Genomic DNA, 13,044 nt, shown 5'->3' on the forward strand with positions numbered 1-13,044 from the left:
CAGAAATGCACTAAATACAAATGTACAGTTTAGTGGATTCTTGTAAAGTGAGCCTCCACGTGCCCTCCCCAGTCACGACCCTCTCCCTCCCCGGAGATAATCACCACGTCAACTTCTGGAAGTCACTTCCTTGCCTTCCCTTGTAGTGGCACCAGCTGTGTTTGCATCCTTAGGTTCCTATATATCACTATGCTGTTCTGCGCACGGCTTCTCTCCCCCATTGGCGGTGTGTCCCCACGATCTTCCCACCCTGGCACATCCCCACCCACGGGCATGCCTGTGCCCCGTGCTCTGTCCTGCCCTGGTGGCGGTGGCAGCCTGGCCTCACAGTGCTTCCTTTGGCCAGGTTGCCTGAGGAGGCCCGCCACCGGCGGGTGTTTGAGATGGTGGAAGCTCTGCAGGAGCACCCCCGTGACCCCAACCAGATCCTCATCGGCTACAGCCGGGGCCTCATCGTCATCTGGGACCTGCGGGGCAGCCGCGCACTCTGCCATTTCCTCAGCAACCAGGTAGGCCATGCCGGGAGTGTGGCAGGTGCCACAGGGCTCTCCCAGGCTCCCATGTCATACAGCCCTGTGCTGGGACATGGGGTGCGGTTGATAGGACCAGCACCCTGATCCCAGCCTGCACACTCTGCCTCTCCTCCTCTGAAGCAACTGGAGAATGTCTGCTGGCAGCGGGACGGCCGCCTGATTGTCAGCTGCCATTCCGACGGCAGTTACTGCCAGTGGCCTGTGTCCAGCGACGCCCAGCAACCGGAACCCCTGCGCAACTGTGTGCCTTACGGTCAGTTCTCCACCTGCCTCGTGGGGGCCTGGCCCTGCCCTGTCGCTTGGAACCACCTTTTCGCTTGCAAAGCAAGGTCCTCTGTCCCCAGTCTTGTCTTTCCCAAATTTGGGTGTAGGTGCCCGACTCCTAGCAGCAAAACTGGGGCCCCGAGAAGTGAAAGGCTTTGTCCAAAGCCATGCAGCAGGTTTTGACACTGGTCGTGGCTATCTCCGGGGACTGCTCAGAGCAGCACTCCTGAGCATAGGTCTGCTGTGCAGGTGTGGGTGTGAGGGGTCTGTGCCCTGTGGACACAGGAATGGAGGCCCCCTTCAAGCTGCTTCCTTTTTGGGGAGACACCTGGGTGGCTCAGTTATGCATACAACTTAGCTCAGGTCTTGATCTCAGGGTCGTGAGTTCAAGCCCCATGTTGGGCTTCAGTATGGGACCTACTTGATTTATTTTTAAAAAATATTTATTTATTCATGAGAGACACAGAGAGGCAGAGACAGGAGAAGCAGGGCTTCATGCAAGGAGCCCGATGCGGGACTCGATGCCGGGACTCTGGGACCACGCCCTGAACCGAAGGCAGATGCTCAAAAGTTCAATCTCAGATTCTTTATAAAAAGCTTCTGCAATCTGGTTCCTTTTCTTGTAGGTCCTTTTCCTTGCAAAGCTATTACCAAAATCTTCTGGCTGACCACCAGGCAGGGGTAGGTATCCATGCTCTGTCCTATCCCCACGCTACAGCCTTCCCGGGGTGTCTGGGGAGTGAGTGCCTTTCTGTCCATCAGTGTCTTAGACACCAGTGAAGGGCGAGCGGGCTATTCATACCTGTCACGGCTAATTCCTAAGTGACCATTCTTGATCTTTCCCTCCACCATCCCAGAGAGATGATTCAGATTAGCAGAGTACTTTCTCTTTTTTAATATTTTATTTATTTGAGAGAGAGAGAGAGCAAGAACGAGGGGTAGGGAGGGGCCGAGGGAGAGGGAGAAGCAGAGTCCCCACTGAGCAGAAAGCCCGATGCGGGGCTCGATCCCAGGACCCTGGGATCATGACCTAAGCCCAAGGCAGACTCTTAACCTACTGAGCCACCCAGGTGCCCCGTGGTCAGCAGGTTTCAAACTTTGTTGCAGCAGGAGACCTGTTTCTTCAAACAGAAGCATATGGGGAGACCCAACTCACAAGCAGCAGTGGGAGCGGGTGGGGGCACCACAGGGGAGTAGCTGCCAAGGCCGAGGAACCGCAGCCTGCGAGCCCCTACCTCACCCCCAGGTTCTCCTGGGTTACCGCAGTTAGGAAGTGAGAGCAGTCCACCCCATCCTCCCAGGGGCCTTGAGTTGGTGCTCACCCTGAGCCTGGCCTCCCTCCCGGGTCCTGCCACATTGGTCACAGGAAAGTCCCAGCTGCTGGCTCAGCCCCGGGGTTCTCTGATGGGAGCCCCAGCCCACCCCCCGGCTCTCCTGTGCCTGCCAGGTTGCCCTTCACCATCTTCCAGGGGGGCATGCCACGGGCCAGCTATGGGGACCGCCACTGCATCTCGGTGGTCCACGACGGCCAGCAAACGGCCTTTGACTTCACCTCCCGCATCATCGACTTCACGGTCCTCACTGAGGCGGACCCTGCGGCAGGTAGGTGGGCTTCCGGAGTGGGTGTGGACGGCTGGCTTCGGGGAGTTGTGGGGATGCGCCAGTCTGTTCCCAGCCCTGCCACTGCCTGAGTCCCTCCGCCCCACTGCACCCCTCTTGGTGCCTTGTCCTCCCCCTGCCGGCCTGTGGCTTCTTCTTTGCTGGCCACACCTCCCGCCAGCCCTGAGCTCTCTCTTCCTTGCCCAGCTCTGATAGGCCATCGCCCAAAGAGGGCAGACCTGGGCTGATCTGGGTTTCACAGCCACCCAGCTGAGGCAAGGAGGTCTTGGCTTGGACACGGAAAGCCCTCCCATCTGTGGGGTGGGGCAGGGGGTGCACCGTGGGCGGCTCTGAGCCAGCCTCCTGGAGCCTGGCCAGGACAGCAAAGCCCTGAGTCAGCCTCATAAATTGGTGACAGGCGAGACCAGAAAGGGCTGATGTCGAAACCTGGAGAGGAGGCCTGGCAGATTTCCAGAAGGGCGGGCCTCCCCTCCACACGAGCTGGGCCTGCTCAGGACACGCTGGGCCATGTTCTCCCAGCCTCACCACCACAGGCCTCTTGGAGGGAGACTCCAAACCCACTTTGCCTCCTGTCTCAGCCCCTTCCCTCCTCACACCTGATGCAGGATGCTGGGAGTAGGATCGACTTTCAGGTTTTCTGCAGAGCTGATCACATCATCTGTGAACAAAGACAGTGTTCTTTCTTCTTTCCTGATCTAAACCTTTTATTTCCTTGTCTTACTGCATCAGCCAGGACTTGTTAAAGGAAGCAGAGAGAGGGGGCACCTGCCTTATTCTTGATCTTAGTGGGAAAGCTTCGCATTTCTCACTGTTAAGTTACACAAGCTGTGGCTTCTTCATGGTCTTTACCAAGTTGAGAAAGTTCTCCTCTTCCTAGTTTATTGAGGGTTTTTTTCCTTTATCATAAACGGTGTTAGGTTTTGTTAAATACTTTGCCTATATCGATATGATCACGTACTTTTCTTTAGCCTATTGATGTGCTGGGTTCCATGAACTGATTTTTCACATGCTGAGGCAGCCTTACCCGCCTGGGATAAATCTCGCTTGGTCGTGGTGTATAATTTTCTCTCTTTATTGCTGAATTTGGGGTTTGTTTTTAAGATGCACGTTCCCTGACTGCAGCCTCAGGGCTTCAGATTCCGCAGGGCTGGGCTGGGGCAGACTGTGGCTCCTGCAGCCCCTGACCCTCTGCCTGTCTGTCCCCCCAGCCTTTGACAACCCCTATGCCCTGGTGGTGCTGGCCGAGGAGGAGCTGGTGGTGATCGACCTGCAGACGACTGGTTGGCCGCCAGTCCAGCCTCCCTACCTGGCCTCCCTGCACTGCTCCGCCATCACCTGCTCCCACCACGTCTCCAACATCCCCCTGAAGCTGTGGGAGCGGATCGTTGCTGCGGGCAACCAGCAGCAGACACACTTCTCCACCATGGTAGGTCCGGCACCAGCCCTGGCCCCACCTCGGGCCAAGCTCTCCCATGGACTTCTTGGTCTCATTCTTTAGGAGTGGCCCATTGATGGTGGCACCAGTCTGGCCCCAGACCCTCCCCAGAGGGACCTGCTGCTCACAGGGTAGGCGACTCTCACAGCACTCTCCTTCCGCTGAGTAGAATACACGGGGTGGGAGCAGAGCCCACAGGGGTGCATGCCAGCCCGGGGCCTCTCGGGCACCCCTGGCCTGGCATCTCTCATGACTGGCAGGTGGACTCTGCCCACAGGCACGAGGATGGCACAGTGCGGTTCTGGGACGCCTCCGGTGTCTGCTTACGACTGCTGTACAAACTGAGCACGGTCCGGGTGTTCCTCACCGACACAGACCCCAATGATAACCTCAATGCCCAGGGTGAGGATGAGTGGCCCCCACTCCGCAAGGTAAGGCCAAGAGCCTGGAAACTAGGGTGAGCAAGGACAGGCTGGGTCTGGCACTTACAGCCCCCCATGGACCTCCTCTCTGTTGGCAGGTGGGCTCCTTCGACCCCTACAGTGATGATCCCAGGCTGGGCATCCAGAAGATTTTCCTCTGCAAATACAGTGGCTACCTGGCTGTGGCAGGCACGGCGGGGCAGGTAGCAGGCTGGGCTGGGCTGCGGGGGGCTGCTAGGAGGAATAGTCAGGTGACTGGGTAGCGGCCCGGGGTTGTAGAGCAGAAAGGACAGGGGCCCATCTCCTGAGCACCCACTGATGGTGTCACCAGACCATCACCTGCTCCTGTGGGCTCTGGGCTTTTCCCAATGGATAGAGGTTGCCTGGTCCCCTGAGACAGACCTGTGGGGTGATTGTTTCTCCTCGAAAAACCAAGATCAAGGGCCAGGGGTGGGGCAGAGGCCTTCTGGCTCTCCTTGGGCCCTGGGACTTGGCATGGGTCCCAGGTCCTTTACTGTCCACGCACAGGGTCCCTGTGCTATCCCTTGGTGCTGGGGTTGCTCAGCCCACCTGCTGTCTCCCCCAGGTGCTGGTGCTGGAGCTGAATGACGAGGAAGCAGAGCATGCTGTGGAGCAGGTGGAGGCCGACCTGCTGCAGGACCAGGAGGGCTACCGCTGGAAGGGGCACGAGCGCCTGTGTGCCCGCCCAGGGCCCGTGCATTTCGAGCCTGGCTTCCAGCCCTTTGTGTTGGTGCAGTGCCAGCCCCCGGCTGTGGTCACCTCCTTGGCCTTGCACTCTGAGTGGCGGCTTGTGGCCTTCGGCACAAGCCATGGTTTTGGCCTCTTTGACCACCAGCAGCGGCGGCAAGTCTTTGTCAAGTAAGCAGCGTGCCCGGGGTGGCCGAGGCCTGAACCTAGGGTTGCCAGTGGGCGATGACCCCTGGGCCCTGGCAGCACTGATGCCCTGATGCGCGCCCCCCCAGATGCACGCTGCACCCTAGTGACCAGCTAGCTTTGGAGGGCCCGCTGTCCCGAGTGAAGTCCCTAAAGAAATCCCTGCGCCAGTCCTTCCGCCGGATTCGTCGGAGCCGAGTGTCCAGCCGGAAGCGGCGACCAGCTGGTCCCCCTGGAGAGGTGAGGCTGAGCCTGGGGAGAGCTCAGAGCAGCCAGCAGCGGCTCCAGACTAGGGCCTCCATCCCCCACCTGCTTTGGCTGCCAGGACAGGCTCTGGGCCCCACCAAGTAGCTTTGTGTCCTGCCTCACTGCCCACCAGCCAAGTGACCTGTGCCTCATCTTCCCCAAATGTAAAGGTTTAAGTCTTCAGTAAATGTCATCGGACAGGTGGTGGCATGGGCAGTGGCCTGTCATCATCTCCTGGAAGGATTGGTGTGGGGCAATCTGATATCCCCAGGAAGGGGAGGCCAGAGTACCCCTCCCACTCAGGCCCCACCCGACCCACTGCAGGTGCAGGAGGGGAGCGCCAGGGCCGAGCGGGTGGGTGTGCAGAATATGGAGCTGGCGCCCGTGCAGCGGAAAATTGAAGCTCGCTCAGCAGAGGACTCCTTCACGGGCTTTGTCCGGACCCTCTACTTCGCCGACACCTATCTGAGGGACAGTGAGTGGCCAGCCTGAGGTGGGGGGCCCCAGGAGAGCACTCCTTGGCCTGAGGTCATATTGGGGGCTGCCACCTGGCCTGGCTAAAAGGACCATAAGAGAGGTTTCCGCTTGGGAGCATGGGGAGACCAGATCCTCTGCCTGCTTCTTTCTTTCCCCTGCCTGGGTCTCTAAGGGAGCTTGCCCCAGCTACATACTCGGGCTCCCCCACTCTCTGGAAGTGCTACCTTAGACACGTCCCTGAACCTGGGTCTCAGCTTCTGCCCCTGCAAAATGCCTGTGCTGGCATCCAGTGGGCCCTGCAGAAGCTCCCCTGTTGGCCTCCCACCAGGGCAAGGGTGTCATGGGGATATCCACTGCTATGTCTTGAGGGTTGAGCTGTCCTGGGTTTGAGATCATCTGTGCTTGGGGCCCTTGGTTGTCAGCCCTCCTGGCTTCTGTCTACACCCCAGGGGGTTAGGTAGGATCCACAGCCATTCTGTCTTACAGAGGAGGAAACAGGCTTGACCTCGGAGTCACCCAGGTAGTGAGTGGCGAGGCCAGGATGCAAGCTCAGGTCACCTGGCTCCACCTGACCCCCAGAGCCTTGGGTTAGATATAAACCTTTGCCTCCTGGCAGGCTCCCGCCACTGCCCCTCTCTGTGGGCTGGCACCAATGGGGGTGCCGTCTACGCCTTTGCCCTGCGCGTGCCCCCTGCCGAGCGGAGAATGGACGAGCCCGTGCGGGCAGAGCAGGGTGAGTGCTGGGCAGTAGGGGAGAGCAGAGGGTGCTCATCTGCTGAGGCTCAGGCTGGGGTGGTATCTCTGGCCTTGCCCCCCGCCTGACTGTCACCCACCATCTGCCTCTTGCCCTGTAGCCAAGGAGATCCAGCTGATGCACCGAGCACCCGTGGTGGGCATCCTGGTGCTGGACGGACATAGCGTGCCCCTTCCTGAGCCCCTGGAGGTGGCGCATGACCTGTCAAAGAGCCCCGACATGCAGGGAAGCCACCAGCTGCTTGTGGTGTCAGAGGAGCAATTCAAGGTGTTGCTTGGGTAGAGGCAGGAACCTCGGGGAGTCCGGGGGACATCTGGGGAGCTCAGATCCTGGGCACAATGACAGTGGCTGGGGTCCACTTGAAGTTGGATCTGCAGTTGATGTGAGATGTCACCAAGGCACAGAAAGGGAGAGGGGTAGAGTCCAGGGCCCCGGGGCAGCACAGAGGACACTGAAGCAGGACCCATGTCCATAGGAGGGACAGAAACACAGACATGGAAAAAAGTAGCCCAGGCCTCCTCGCAGTCCAGGTGCAGTGGCTGCGTGGCCGAGCACTGGGCAGAGAGAGGCAAAGAGCTTGAGCAGACTTTGCTGGGAATCAGGGCAGGGCAGGGGCATCTGCTGGGAGGCAGGGCGCTGTGGTCTGGCCAGGGTTCAAGCTGTCCTGTGCCCTCAGGTGTTCACGCTGCCCAAGGTGAGTGCCAAGCTGAAGCTGAAGCTGACCGCTCTGGAGGGCTCGCGGGTGCGGCGGGTCAGCGTGGCCCACTTCAGCAGCTGTCGAGCCGAGGACTACGGGGAGCACCACCTGGCCGTCCTCACCAACCTGGGCGACGTGCAGGTGGTCTCGCTGCCCCTGCTCAAGCCCCAGGTGCGGTACAGCTGCATCCGCCGGGAAGACGTCAGTGGCATCGCCTCCTGCGTCTTCACCAAATACGGCCAAGGTGGGCACCGGGCAGGTGTGGCGGGGCCGCAGCGATGACGGCCAGGGCTGTCGCAGCCAGGGCCAGGCTGGACTGACCTCAGCCGAGAACTTGGAGGGAGGCCCCGGCCCCCCATTCCTCCTGGGAGGGAAGTCCTGTCGGCAGCCGGGCCCAGGAGCCGCAGGCTGGCCTCACCTGCCAGGCCTCTCCTTCCCCCAGGTTTCTACTTGATCTCACCCTCAGAGTTTGAGCGCTTCTCTCTCTCCACCAAGTGGCTGGTTGAGCCCCGCTGCCTGGTGGAGTCAGCAGAAGCCAAGAGCCACAGCCGCCCCCGCAACGGATCAGGCCCAGAGAAGGCCTTGGGCCGAGCCAGGTTGGTAAAAAGGGTGGCCTGAGGGTGCCTCGCTGAGACCCCCCTCTCCTGTGAGCTCCCCACCCTCCTGGCTCTGGCTCACTACCCCCCTTCATAGGCCCCTCCCATGCAAGCTGCCATCCCCCGGCAGGGCTTGGTTCTGGCTCAGGGTGGGCCCGGTCAGTTGACCTCATTCTTCAAGGGATCAGAGCTTTCTGAGCTGGAATGGGGGGGGGGGGAGCCTAGCTGCCCCCCTCACTCCAGTCCTCACCATCTCTCTCCCCACAGGAACTCAGGGAGCCAGAGTGATGGAGAGGGTAAGACAGGCTTCCCTGTGGCCAGGGGTGTGGGGGGACAGAGGCAGTGTGAGACTTGGGCCCAGACCCAGACCGAAGGGGAAGGAAAGGAACCCCAGGCCCGCAGATGTGTTCGGGCTAAGCGTAGAAACAGCATCCCCTCCAGTCCTGAGCTCTGGGCTCCAGCACTCCCACTTCAGTAAAGAGGGAGCTGGGGCCGAGGGGGCCCCAAGGCTCGCTTGACTCAGCCTCTGCCTTTCAGAGAAAAGGCCTGGTCCAGTGATGGAGCACGCCCTGCTCAATGACGAGAGTGAGTTGGGGCAGGAGTTGGTGGGCTGGCTTGAGGGATGTTCCAAGGGAGGCTTGGAAGGCCAGGGTGGAACTGAGGGCCATTACCCTGTGGGAGGCAGACCTGCCAACACCCTGCCAGTAAAAGGGGGCGAAGCATTCGTGTCCGGCTCAGCGTCTGTGGGCTTCACAGCGCCTCTGTTCCCCAACCCTGCAGGGGTCCTGAAGGAAATCCAGAGCACGCTGGAGGGAGACCGAGGGTGAGTTACTGCTGGGGCCTGCAGGGCTGGGTCCGGGGGCTCCAAGAGATCTCAGGAAATGATGGGCCTCGTCTGGCCTCCCAGTGGTCCCCATGGATGGTGACTGCCCTGTCTTTGCCCTTCAGGAGCTATGGCGATTGGCGTTCTCAGCGAGTGACCGTGGGGTACAGCCTCAGCAATGGGGGAGGTAGGGGCTCTGGGCACTGCTACAGGGCTGGGGGCAACTGGGAGGGCGTGCCTGCTGGACTGGGGTGAGAGGGGGGAGGAGGAAGAGCCCACATATGCCCCCGGGGGTCCTGAAAAGCTGTGTGTCTAGGCTCAGGGTGGGTGACCGAGGCCTCTGGGCCCACCCAAGAGACTCCTGAGTTGTCATTGTTCTATCTCCTTCCACAGCGGAGTGAACAGGTTGTGAGTCCAAGCTACACCGTGAACACACACTACTGAGGGCTCTCCCTGGGGCCCTGCCCTCCCCTAAACCCCACCCCCACCCCAGGGAGGACTGGACACCGGGCCATGCCCAGGGCTGGAACGGAGCCCCATGTCCACCCTCCTGCTGCTGCTCTTGGCCTCGGGAGAGGCGGGGGCCCGGGGCCACGGGGCTGCCCCTCCTGGGCCTTGTCTCTGTTGATTCTTTTGTCAATGTTGCACAGTTTTTACTCCCTCCCCTTTTTGTAGTGGGCTGGGTTTTAAATTATAAATTTTAACTGCCTCTGGGTGGAAAAATAATTTTTAATAAACACATTACCTCTTCACCAGACTGGTCCAATGACTAATTCTTTTAATTATGCAGAAATTTTCTACGGAAACAACGGTTAGCCAGTCCCTTGCCTCTGCCCCTGGGGTACAGTTACTGGACGAGACCAGTACTCCCGAGAATCTCTTTTTTAAGACATTTGAGTCAGAGCAAACTGAGCTTGGTTGTATCTGGACACTACACTTCTGTGTTTGGGAATGAATGGCAAGAGTTAACCATCGCGAGTCTGCATGACTGTGCATCCCTGGGTCGAGGCAGAAGGGTTTGACTGGCCTTTCCTTGCTGTTAGAAGGGGAAGACACGCACCGTATTTTCAGACCTGTTGCCTTCTTCCAGACTTCAGGGAAGGGCTGGGAGCTGCTGCTGAGGTCAGAGACTGTGCCCAGAGATGAAAGGTCTTACCCTCAGATGAACAGCTGGATCAGATAGCTGTTCTGGTCCTTATAAACCAGGGGGGTGGGTCTACTTTTTATATATATATATATATATTATTTATTCATGAGAGACACACACAGAGAGAGAGAGAGAGGCAGAGACATAGGCAGAGGGAGAAGCAGGCTCCATGCAGGGAGCCCGATGTGGGACTCGATCCTGGATCTCTAGGATCACACCCTGGGCTGAAGGTGGCACTAAACCACTGAGCCATCCAGGCTGCCCCGGGGGTTGGTCTACTTGATTCTACTTCATTTACCTGTCTTTGGTGAGCATCTACTATATGCCAGGCACATGGGGTCCCTGCCTTGTGGGGCTCACCATCCTAACAAGGGCAAGAAGTCTTAAGATGCAGGCAGTCCGGGGGTGACAGTAAGCTGGGGCAGGAACATGACCAGAGAGGGTGCTCCACAGAAGACAGAGGAGCCAGCAGCTTGCCTTGGGAAGCTGGTCAGTCAAGAGCTGGCAGGGGTAGGGGGTGGGAACGCCTGGGTGGCTCAGCAGTTGAGCCCCAAAGCTCAGGGCGTGATTCCTGGTCTGGGATCAAGTCCTACATCAGGCTCCTTACAGGGAGCCTGCTTCTCCCTCTGCTTATGTCTGTGCCTCTCTGTGTCTCTCATGAATAAATAAAATCTTAAAAAAAAAAAAAAAAAACTGAAGGGGGTGGGCATGAAGTGTTCTGAAAACAAGACTACCACATGACTGGGGCCAGATTGGGACCCCCCACCCTGGAGCCTGGCGAGGGCAGGGGCACTGCTGTGTGGCACAGGAGCCCACCTCTGGGGCTGTTAGAAAGGACATGGATTGGTGAACAGGGCAGAGGAGGAGCCAAGGTCCAGGTCCCAGGATAGATGTGCTGTGGGAACGTCCTCCCCAGCACCCTCCAGCCAAGCATGTACAGCTCAAAAGTCTCTGAGCTGTTTAACTTGGGCCACTCCAGTGCCCCCTGTTCTTGCAAGTGGGGGTGGCGCTTATTGAGTCCCAAAAGCCACAAGGAATGAGGAGGAACAGTCCCTCAAAAGGAAGAGGGGCCCAGACCATGGTCCCAGAAGTAGTGGAGAAGGGATTCTGGGTAGATACAGAGACAGAGTTACAGACAGGAGGGGACTGCTACACACCCAGCCAGACAGAGCATGTTACCGCTTCCCTGCACAGGATCTTTATTTTTATCATAAAAGAAATTAAACTCTGCTGTTTACACCTTATAGAGTTGGCACTGGGTCCTCAGTCTGGAGGTCAGAGGGTTATGCTCCTAAAGTGGGTGCCAAGGAGGGGGTGAGAACATGACACCCCAGAGAGCTGGACAGACGCACAAAGTCTATGGGGACTCATGTGCTTTTCTGACTACTGGTTTAGAAGGGCTTCCTGCTTGTTTTTGTCCAGTTAGCTAAATTAACTCACACAAGTGGACAAGTGACACAAAGTTTCCTCCCAAAGAAACCAAGAATTGAAGACCATGGTAATAACACAAGCACCAACATGTCAGAAAACAACAGACCCAAACACTTCCATGGCACAGAGAGCCTCATAGCCACAGCAATGATCCAGCTCCACTGAACAGAAGCCACCCAGCGCCACACACACACACACACACACACACACACACACACACACACACCTGAAAATATCCACTCTGAACATGGATTTACATCCATGCTCACTGAGGCTGAGCTTTGCCTTAAGTACTTTGTGCTGTGAAGTATCAGCTACTGTCGGTGGCTCACCTATTTCAGTTCTAGAAAAACCTTCCCCTATCAGGAGTATGAGATCAACAATTTTTATTGATAGGCATGCACAAATGGAAGGGTTTGGCACTGTCTAGAAAGTGGATTAATGGAAACTGGGCTGGCACAGAGCGAAGCTGGGGGTCCTTGCAGCTTCTGTCCAAGGAGGGGTGATGGTAGCAGCAGGTGGGGGTACCAAGAGTAGAGGTGACAAGGACCTCTGCCAGATGGAGAAGGTGAGTGAGTGACAGAGATCACTGCTGACTCCAAGGCCTTGCTGGTGTTCCAAGGGCAGCTGGACACATGGTCTGGAGACTGGGATCTGAGGGTCTTTGGCACTGACAGGTGGGACACTTAGTGCTTACTTAGACTTGGAAGTCAGGCAGGTAGACCCAGTCCCCAAACACTGTGTCATTTTGCCTGTGACCCACAGTGTGACCTTGGGTAGATGATGTCACTCTTGTGCTATGGTTTTACTCATCTATAAAACAGAGCATAATCATAGAGCCTCCCCTACAGATAGTAAGGATTAAAAGAGTCTGTAGGGATCCCTGAGTGGCGGAGCGGTTTAGTGCCTGCCTTTGGCCCAGGGCGCGATCCTGGAGACCCGGGATCGAATCCCACGTCAGGCTCCCAGTGCATGGAGCCTGCTTCTCCCTCTGCCTGTGTCTCTGCCTCTCTCTCTCTCTGTGTTACTATCATAAATAAATAAAATTTAAAAAAAAAAAAAAAAGAAAAGCAGGTGGAGGAATCAGGAGGGAACATAGGAGCCAGAGTCCAGAGCTGGGCTTGGTGGAGAAGTAGGGGGAGGTCCCTGGAGGCTGCCTGAGGTCACACAGCCAGGAGGCAGGCTGGAGGGACCAAGGCTGCCTGGTTCCAAAGCCAGTTCCCAGCAGAAGCTCCGAGGAGCAGAATAGCAGGTAGTCATGGTCAAGGAGCTGGGTTTGGTGCCCAATTCCTAGTTACCGGCTGTATGGCCTTCAGCCACTTATCCTGAGCTGTCCCGATCTGTACAACTGAGATCTTATCCCTTTCCTAGGGTTTGGGGAGATCTGAATGAAAGGCTGCCAGGGTGGGCAGCCCTGGTGGCACAGCGGTTTAGCACCACCTGCAGCCCAGGGCATGATCCTGGAGACCCTGGATCGAGTCCCACATCAGGCTCTCTGCATGGTGCCTGCTTCTCCCTCTGCCTGTGTCTCTGCCTCTCTCTGTGTGTCTCTATGAATAAATAAATAATCTTAAAGAAAGAAAGAAAAGAAAGAAAAGAAAGAAAGAAAAAGAAAGAAAGAAAAGAAAGAAAGAAAGAAAAGAAAAGAAAGAAAGAAAGAAAGAAAGAAAGAAAGAAAGAAAGAAAGAAAGAAAGAAAGAAAGAA

At 57.4% G+C, this 13,044-nt stretch overlaps 1 protein-coding gene across 4 annotated transcripts in view; it reads left to right on the forward strand.

Moving 5' to 3' along the window:
* LLGL2 (LLGL scribble cell polarity complex component 2) overlaps positions 1-9,513 on the forward strand; it is a 33,354-nt gene extending 23,841 nt beyond the window's left edge. For 3 of the 4 annotated variants that reach the window (XM_041726517.1, XM_041726518.1, XM_041726520.1), the window contains exons 7-26: positions 347-509; positions 654-786; positions 1,424-1,478; positions 2,245-2,399; positions 3,626-3,843; positions 3,916-3,983; positions 4,130-4,283; positions 4,373-4,477; positions 4,861-5,153; positions 5,258-5,408; positions 5,739-5,889; positions 6,508-6,624; positions 6,746-6,912; positions 7,322-7,586; positions 7,785-7,938; positions 8,206-8,234; positions 8,476-8,523; positions 8,719-8,761; positions 8,887-8,948; positions 9,155-9,513. In XM_041726517.1, coding sequence (XP_041582451.1) covers positions 347-509; positions 654-786; positions 1,424-1,478; positions 2,245-2,399; positions 3,626-3,843; positions 3,916-3,983; positions 4,130-4,283; positions 4,373-4,477; positions 4,861-5,153; positions 5,258-5,408; positions 5,739-5,889; positions 6,508-6,624; positions 6,746-6,912; positions 7,322-7,586; positions 7,785-7,938; positions 8,206-8,234; positions 8,476-8,523; positions 8,719-8,761; positions 8,887-8,948; positions 9,155-9,162 — 2,539 coding nt within the window. In that variant the 3' untranslated portion in view covers positions 9,163-9,513. The remainder of the gene's footprint in view (positions 1-346; positions 510-653; positions 787-1,423; positions 1,479-2,244; positions 2,400-3,625; positions 3,844-3,915; positions 3,984-4,129; positions 4,284-4,372; positions 4,478-4,860; positions 5,154-5,257; positions 5,409-5,738; positions 5,890-6,507; positions 6,625-6,745; positions 6,913-7,321; positions 7,587-7,784; positions 7,939-8,205; positions 8,235-8,475; positions 8,524-8,718; positions 8,762-8,886; positions 8,949-9,154) is intronic. The other variant, XM_041726521.1, reaches the window with a different exon arrangement.
* Positions 9,514-13,044: the final 3,531 nt, after the last annotated feature.

This window comes from Vulpes lagopus, chromosome 12 (genome assembly GCF_018345385.1).
Source record: "Vulpes lagopus strain Blue_001 chromosome 12, ASM1834538v1, whole genome shotgun sequence".
NCBI lineage: Eukaryota > Metazoa > Chordata > Mammalia > Carnivora > Canidae > Vulpes > Vulpes lagopus.